The sequence below is a fragment of the Octopus bimaculoides genome, chromosome 11 (assembly GCF_001194135.2).
Source record: "Octopus bimaculoides isolate UCB-OBI-ISO-001 chromosome 11, ASM119413v2, whole genome shotgun sequence".
Classification (NCBI taxonomy): Eukaryota; Metazoa; Mollusca; class Cephalopoda; order Octopoda; family Octopodidae; genus Octopus; species Octopus bimaculoides.
Genome location: NC_068991.1, coordinates 3,728,066 through 3,736,167, shown reverse-complemented (window position 1 = coordinate 3,736,167; position 8,102 = coordinate 3,728,066). Strand labels below are relative to the sequence as shown.

The 8,102-nt window shown below is 36.1% G+C and overlaps 1 protein-coding gene across 2 annotated transcripts in view; it reads left to right on the top strand.

The window, feature by feature from the left end:
* LOC106879180 (lysophosphatidylserine lipase ABHD12) overlaps window positions 1–8,102 on the top strand; it is a 12,156-nt gene that overhangs the window by 2,557 nt on the left and 1,497 nt on the right. For both annotated transcript variants that reach the window (XM_052971443.1, XM_052971442.1), the window contains exons 3-12: window positions 420–550; window positions 1,643–1,748; window positions 2,469–2,591; window positions 3,206–3,282; window positions 4,240–4,372; window positions 5,504–5,541; window positions 5,870–5,949; window positions 6,100–6,182; window positions 6,820–6,898; window positions 7,617–7,744. In XM_052971443.1, coding sequence (XP_052827403.1) covers window positions 420–550; window positions 1,643–1,748; window positions 2,469–2,591; window positions 3,206–3,282; window positions 4,240–4,372; window positions 5,504–5,541; window positions 5,870–5,949; window positions 6,100–6,182; window positions 6,820–6,898; window positions 7,617–7,744 — 978 coding nt within the window. The remainder of the gene's footprint in view (window positions 1–419; window positions 551–1,642; window positions 1,749–2,468; window positions 2,592–3,205; window positions 3,283–4,239; window positions 4,373–5,503; window positions 5,542–5,869; window positions 5,950–6,099; window positions 6,183–6,819; window positions 6,899–7,616; window positions 7,745–8,102) is intronic.

Sequence of the window (8,102 nt, the reverse complement as noted above, 5' to 3'; positions counted from 1 at the left end):
AAAAAACACAAAAAACACCAGCCGAACATGGTTTATGCCAGCCCTCCAACCCCGAATGGCTCCTGTGCAGATAAATTGGGATTAAGGTTTGGTGGAAGATTTTAATTCAAAACTTATGAAAACAAGACATTTGTACCACTGAGCCAGAACCGGTTTTGGCCAGATTGGTAACGAAAGGGTTAAGATTTCAGCCTCCATATCTCAGCACGCATTCACTGTGTGTCCCAGGTAGACTTCCTCCTTGTATTCAGCCTCGTGCTATATTTACAAACCGCATGCATTTTGTTTCCATTCAGTTCATTTTAAGAAATAATACATTCAGGTTTCAAATCCCACCTGTTGCTGTTTTCTCTTTCCAATTGGTGTTTGTTGTTTCTTTTATGAATTTTACCAATGTCCGTCATCTTTCTTCGTTCCAGGGCATGTCTATCAGGTGTTAAAAGCCTCTTGTGTTTCTTCTTGGTCATTGCTTTCTGCACACATGGCTTGCTACCAGTATTATTCTGGACGTTCCCAGAAATCAGCAACTTTGTGATATTCTCAAACCGAGGTATGTAACACAGTGATAAGCACACATCTTTGCCTTTATACTTTCAGTAAACCTTTACAATAGCATCGTACGGTTATTGACTGCTATTTCCAGCAAGCATTGGTACATTGTTGTGCCACTATTTCCTATATATATATATATATTCGAAACGCGGAGTAAGATAAAACAGGGGACAACTGATGAAGGGATTGTTCCATATGTTACCTATCTCGTTTCTCTATTTGTTTCTTTCATTGTTTGAAAAAGAATTCGTTTTCCATGTTTTTGTTTTTTTATGTCCTTGTTTTTCATTTTGTTCACGTTTTTTTTTTTGACGTCCTGTACCCATATATGCCTGTATATATACATATATATGTAGGCATGTACATATGTGTATGTATATATGCATATATATATATATTATTTATATTATTATTATTATTATTATATATATACATATATATATATATGGGAGAATATACAAATAATGACAACAGACGAGGACAGGTGGTGTAAATAACAAAAGTATATATTAATATGACGCTCGGGAATACGGAAAGTCTTTGACGTTTCGAGCTATGCTTTTCAACAGAAAGAATACGGAGACAAGGAGAAAAACACGGAGAAAAAAAAAAATTAAAGATAAAATAAATAGATAGATACTATTGACAATCCAATAATATATTTCTATTATAATATTACATGATATACTATGAATATAATATAACATGATATTATATAACATAAACGATTATTTAAAAAAAACCTATAAAAGGCCAAAAAATTATTTTGAATGATACATATAGACATTTGAATTAATTTTTACAATCCAGCCATCCTTTCACATGGAATTTTGTCTGTCTTTAGACCATGACCCTGAGGTAACTTTATATATAAGGGATTTTTAAAAATAATTGTTTATGTTATATAATATTATGTTATATTCATAGTATATCATGTAATATTATAATATAAGTAAATTATTGGATTGCTAATAGTATATCTCTATATTTAATTTATCTTTTTAGTTTATTGTGAATTATGTTTGTAATGTTTACAGAATGAAATATGCTAGCACTAACTGAACCGATAAATTCTCTTTTATTCTTGCAGTAAAGTGGACAATTTTTGCAAACTTGAGTGACCCTCACTATTTTGGTTTGGATCATACCAGAAACTTCTTCCTCCAATCAAAGCGGAATATTAAACTGGGTGCTTGGTAAGGTTCCAATTTACTGTTTAGGATACGAGATACATTGCAAGTTTTATGTATGAATGTGTGTGTGCATGTGCTTGTGTGAGTGCACACATGTGCACGTGTGTATGCGCATGTCCACGTGTGTGTGTTTTCTAACATTACAAAAGTATATATTTGTTTCTGTTTGTGTTACCCAGAGACTACAAGGCGAGGACCATTTCAAGGACAAAATGCATCTGTTTTTTGTAATAATAATAATAATAATTCTTTCAAATTTTGGCACAAGACCAGCAATTTTATTGAAGGGGGCTTGTCAATTACGTTGACCCCAGTACTTAACTGGTACTTATTGTATCAACCCTGAAATAATTAAAACTGAAATTAACATGAGCAGAATTCGAACTCCCGACATAAATGTTGCGAAACGTTTTGTCTGACAGCCCATCACTTTAATAATAACAACAATAATAATAATCCTTTTTACTATAGGCACAAGGCCTTAAATTTGAGGTGAGGGTTGGGTAAGTCACCAAGGTCAGGTTACGTTAAGAGTGGCTAAGATCAGCAATTACATAATGAAAGACAAGGACGAATACAGCCTGGTAATTCAAACACAACACATAAACAAAAAGGGTAAAAGCCACACACACATATATATATGTGTGTGTGTGTATGTAAACTGTATACATATATGTATATTATATATTTAAATTATGTTTATTAATTTATTTCTATACCCAGGCATATACTTCCTGATAATTTAAAGAGCAAAGCCAAAGATTTTAGCGACAATGACTATGAGAAAAGCCTCCAATATTCTGAAACACCAATTGTGATGTATATGCATGGAAACTCCGGTTCCAGGTAAGAATTGTCTTTTTATATTTCTACCTCACATAAATATGAATGAATTGAAATGTATATAAGTGTATATTTTGATCTGCATATATGCATCCGACATCTGTACACAAATGCATAATTATATACAACTGCAGAGGCAAAGTGGCTGAGTTCCTTTGAGTGTTGGGCCTCACAGAGGTGAGTTCTTTTCGAGTGTTGGGCCTCATGGAAGCGAGTTCTTTTTGAGCTTTGGGCCTCACAGAGGCAAAGTAGCTGAGTTCCTTTCAAGTTTTGGGCCTCTCAGAAGCATTGCCTGAGAGCTTTGGCATTATGTCATGCTTGAGAAAAAGACCCATCAAGCCAAGCAAAATCACAGTCATGGAAGATACCAGTGTCATGCAAATGGCACTTATACTGGTGCCACATAAAAGTACCCATTACATTCTTGGAGTGGTCGGCGTTAGGAAGGGCATCCACCTGTAGAGAACCTTGCCAAATGAGACTGGAGTCTGGTACAACCTTTTTTCCAGCTGGATGCCCTTCCAAATGCCAACCACATTACAGTGTAGATTGGATGCCTTTAACATGGCACAACCTATGAAATCATCTGTGTTTCATGAATCTGCTTTTTCTTGCAGGGCCTGTGATCACCGCGTCAATCTGTATCATCGTTTATCACAGATGAATTATCATATAATAACTTTTGATTATCGCGGTAAGTTCAGTCTTTGGTGTTGTTCCTTGTCTTGCAATTTGCACGCACACATATATATTTTCAGTGTGTTGGCATGCTTGTATGTAAATGTGTGCCTTTGTATGCATGCACACAGTGTGTGCATGTCTCTGTTTACATAAATGGAGTGTTGAACCAAATCAGCTTTCTTTTCTTATTTTGGCTGATCTGTGTCTTGTGATCTTATAAGTATTGTATGGTTTCTTTTTCTTTGAATCTGCTATATTTTAATACATCATTATTGTAAATCATTATTGTAATGCGATTGAATAATTTTTTATGAACGGATTTATTGGCTGCATACAGACATGCCTATGCTTATATACATGGATATAAATGTGTCTCTGTGTGTGTGTGTGTGTTTGTGTGTGTGTGTGTATCATGTTTTAATGCTGATGCCACCATTGCATTGAATGGTACTGCCTAGGTGTCAAAACCATAATGATATCTGTTAGGTGGCTGATGATGGGTATATATTTTTGATGTGCTTGTTGACTGCGGTGGTTCTAAGTTGTCCTTCATTGGTATTCTAGTTCTCAGGTTATGTTAGGAGTGGCTAAGATCAGCAATTCCATAACAAAAGACAGAAGAATAAATACAGTCTGATAATTCAAACACAACACATAATAAAGGGTAAAAACCATGGAGCAATGAGCTACATGTGTTGTTAAACTGATGTAAACAAAGTGACTGCCTATAACGGGTGGGACTTTCAAATTGAGTCGACTGCTCCAGATTTTGTCTGCTGCTTCCGAAATCCATTAAAGGGAAGGCCATAGTACCAAGGTATGAGCATGTATGTCATATTTTTATATCTGTTTATTTATTTATTATTTACTTATTTATTTATTTTCATTTTGCTTTCATGTATACGTTCCCTGGCTGTGTGTTGTCACATGCATGTCAATGTTGTTGTTGTTGCTGTTGCTATGGATACAGGATTTGGTGAATCTACTGGTATCCCCTTCGAAGATGGTGTTGTAGAAGACAGTCTTTTTGTATACAACTGGATCAGATCAAGAGTACCCTCAGACACACCCGTTATCTTATGGGGACATTCTTTAGGAACTGGGTACGTGGCTTTTTTTTCAATTGCTTTTGATATACTTTTGCTTGTTTTTTTTATATATTTTTATTTACTCCGTTATGTTTTAACCCTGACAGTTACCATTATTGTCTTCCAATTTCACTGCAAGGAATGGGTGTGGCTGTGTGATAAGAAGTTTGGTTCCAGGTTCAGTCGCACTGTGTGGCACCTTGGGCAAGTGTCCTCCACCATAACGTCAGGCCAACCAAAACCTTGTCCGTGGATTTGATAAATGGAAACTGAGAGAAGCCTGTCGTGTGTGCATATAAACACACAGTTATATATACTTTTATTTTTACACTTTTCCTTGTTTCAGTCATTTTGACTGTGGCCATGCTGGAGCACCGCCTTTTAGTCGAAGAAATTGACCCCTGGACTTATTCTTTGTAAGTCTTTGTACTTATTCTATCAATCTCTTTTACCGACCCGCTAAGTTACGATGACATAAACACACCAAGATTGGTTGTCAAGCGATGGTGGAGGGGTAAGCACACAAATATATACATACATGCTGGCATGGGTTTGACCGTTTGACCGAGGTCTGGAAAGTCAGTGGCTGCACCAGGCTCCAATCTGATCTGGCAGTGTTTCTACAGCTGGATGCCCTTCCTAATGCCGACCACTCCAAGAGTGTAGTGGGTGCTTTTTATGTGCCATCAGCACAGAAACCAGTCAGGGGGCCCTGGCATCAGTTACGTTTGGATAATGCTTTTTATGTGCCACCGGCACGGGAGCCAGTCAGGGGAAACTGGCATCGACCACGTTCAGTGGGAACAAATCTAAAATTTGGGTTTTATTATTCATCCTTCTGGAGGTCAACAAAATTATGTCATGACTCCCTCAAAAGAAATTTCAGTGTTTATACCACATTAGAAATTATCATTATCATTATTATTATTATAGTCACAGGTCTGGCTGTGGGGTTAAGAAGCTTGCTTCTCAACTATGTGACCTTGAGTTCAGTCCCACTCTGTGGCACCTTGAGCAAGTGTTTCCCACTATTAACCCCTCAGCATTCAGATTACTCTCTCAAATGTTATACTTACCTGTTGTTTTTTATGTTCAGCCACAATTATTATTATGATTATTATTATTATTATTATTATTATTATTCAGAATTGCTACAAGATTAGCGAAGACCTTGTGTGATGGTGGTGAGTAACCTATTTCTCTCTCTCTTTCACTTTCTCTGTCATATGTGTGTGTGTGTGTGTGTGTGTGTGTGTGTGTGTGTGTGTTTGTAAATATAAAAATATATATTGATGCTATTATGTTAAACTGTCATATGTCCAAATTTGGCCAAATGTGTTTTTATTTCAATATTTAATTTGGTCAAACTATCGTATCTCCAGCTGCTTCAGATGCCAAGATATGAAAACTGTCAAAGTGTAATACAACGGTTTAGCATTTTTTCACACACATACATACATACATACATACATAGAGTTAAAAACTGATGCACTGTACCCTTGTGTATTCCAGGTGTGCCACCCACTGCTCTTGTCTTGGAGTCACCGTTTAATAACATCCTGGAAGCTTCAGCAAACTTGCCACCATTCTTTGTGAGTATTACAGTTTTTGTTACTGTTTTATTATAGCAAGCAATGATCTACATGACTACACTTTTACTCTATTTCTCTTTCTTAGTCATTCATATTTTCTTCTTCTCACTCATTCACTCATCTTTCTCTCTTTCTTTTTCTTTTCTACAGTTATACAGACCATTCCGGCCACTGAGTTACATGATTCTCAACTCTGTCGAAAGATGTGGAACAGAATTTGCTAGTGACCAAAAGTAAACACTTTTCAAAATAATAATTCTTCAATTTTGGGATTTCTCTCTCTCTCTCTCTCTCACTCTCTCTCTCCCCCTCCCCCCTCTCTCTCTCTCTGTATGATTAAATTCATTCCCAGTCTTATGTCTTGGCTACTGTGTTTCCACAAAATATGCTTTCACAACAATTGCATGCTCTGCTGACATATAGCTATGTTGCAAAAATTTGACTCTATTTATCTGTCTGTCTGTCTATCTATCTATCTATCTATCTATCTATCTTATCTATCTTATCTATCTATCTATCTATCTATCTACCTAACCACCAGATTCTTTCTCTTTCTATATATCAATTTCTGTATGTGTGTGTGTATGTATGTAAATGTGTTTATATTTTCTCCTCTGTGTGTGTGTATTATTTCGCTAGCCACTACACATTCTTAATTTTCTTTCCTTGTTTCTTTCTGTGTTCCTTTCTGAGGAAGAGCGTAGGCTCAAAACATTAAAGACTTTTTCACTTTCCGAGCATCAAACTAATACATCTGTTTGTTGTCTACACCACCTGTCTTCATCTTTTGTTTTTTTGTGAATTCTCCCTATATATATATATATAATGTATGTATGTATGTATATATTATTTATTTGATTTATTCTACAGTATCAAAGATGTAACAAGTCCTATATTAATCCTCCATGCCGAAGATGATGGACTTATACCCATAAAACTTGCCAGAAAGGTATGTTATACTTTTTAACCTTTTCATATAATTTTTTTGTTCCATTCTTTGAGTATTTGTTGTTATTCCCCACCCCCCAGCTCACCCATATACATACAACAGACCTATGATTAAAAAATTTTCCAGCCTTGACTCTTGTCTTCTTCAAATAGGTACAAGTCCACCTAGTTCACATTACACTCCATATATTTCTGTGTTTGTCACCCCACCATCACCTGACAACCAATGCTGGTATGTTTATGTCCCCATAACTCAACAGTTCGGCAGAAACAGATTGATAGAATAAGTTCTAGGCTTACAAAGAATAATTGCTGAGGTCGATTTCTTTTGACTAAAACCCTTTAAGGCAGTGCTCCAGTATGGCCGCTGTCAAATGACTGAAACAAGTAAAAGAATAAAAGAATATGTGCACGCACACACACACACACACACACACACACACACACACACACACACACACACACACACACACACACTCACAGATCAGTGGTTTTCAACCTTTTCACGGTGGTTCCCAACAGTGATTTTTAACCCTTTTATTTAAGTGAGTTTGCCCACGGGCCCCTTTTAATATGTTTACCCCATATATATATATATATATATATATAGGAAATTTTTCAGACCACTAGGGGTCCGCAGACCCCCAGGTTGGGAACCGCTGATACAGATAGATAATATGCATATATGTATAATCCTTTTTCTCGTATTTCCCTTGCAGCTTTATAACGCAGGTTTGGAATCGCGGCCCCAAAACAGTGGACAATTGCTGTTAGTGCCATTCGACAAATCCTTTGGTTATGGACACAAACATCTGCACAGTGCCCCTAATTTTGCCTCTGTCGTCAAGTAAGCAACACGATTTAATCTCTTGTGCTAATTATAAGTTGAATATCTTTTTACTGCAGTTTGTTTCGACGTTGGTGTGGCTGTGTGGTCGGACGTTTGCTTCTCGACCACACACAGTTTGGAAATAGAAATAATATATTTCTAAATCTCTCAGAGAGATTTATGCAGTAGCAGCACGGTAAAGTGATGGTATGTTGTCAACTTAATGTGACAGTCCCTAAAGCAACGTTTTGGACTTACAAGTGTATATGTATATGTGTGTGCTTATGCATGTGTATATATACTCATACAGATATGTATGTGTGAATATATACATGTATATATATATATATATATATATATATATATATATATATAT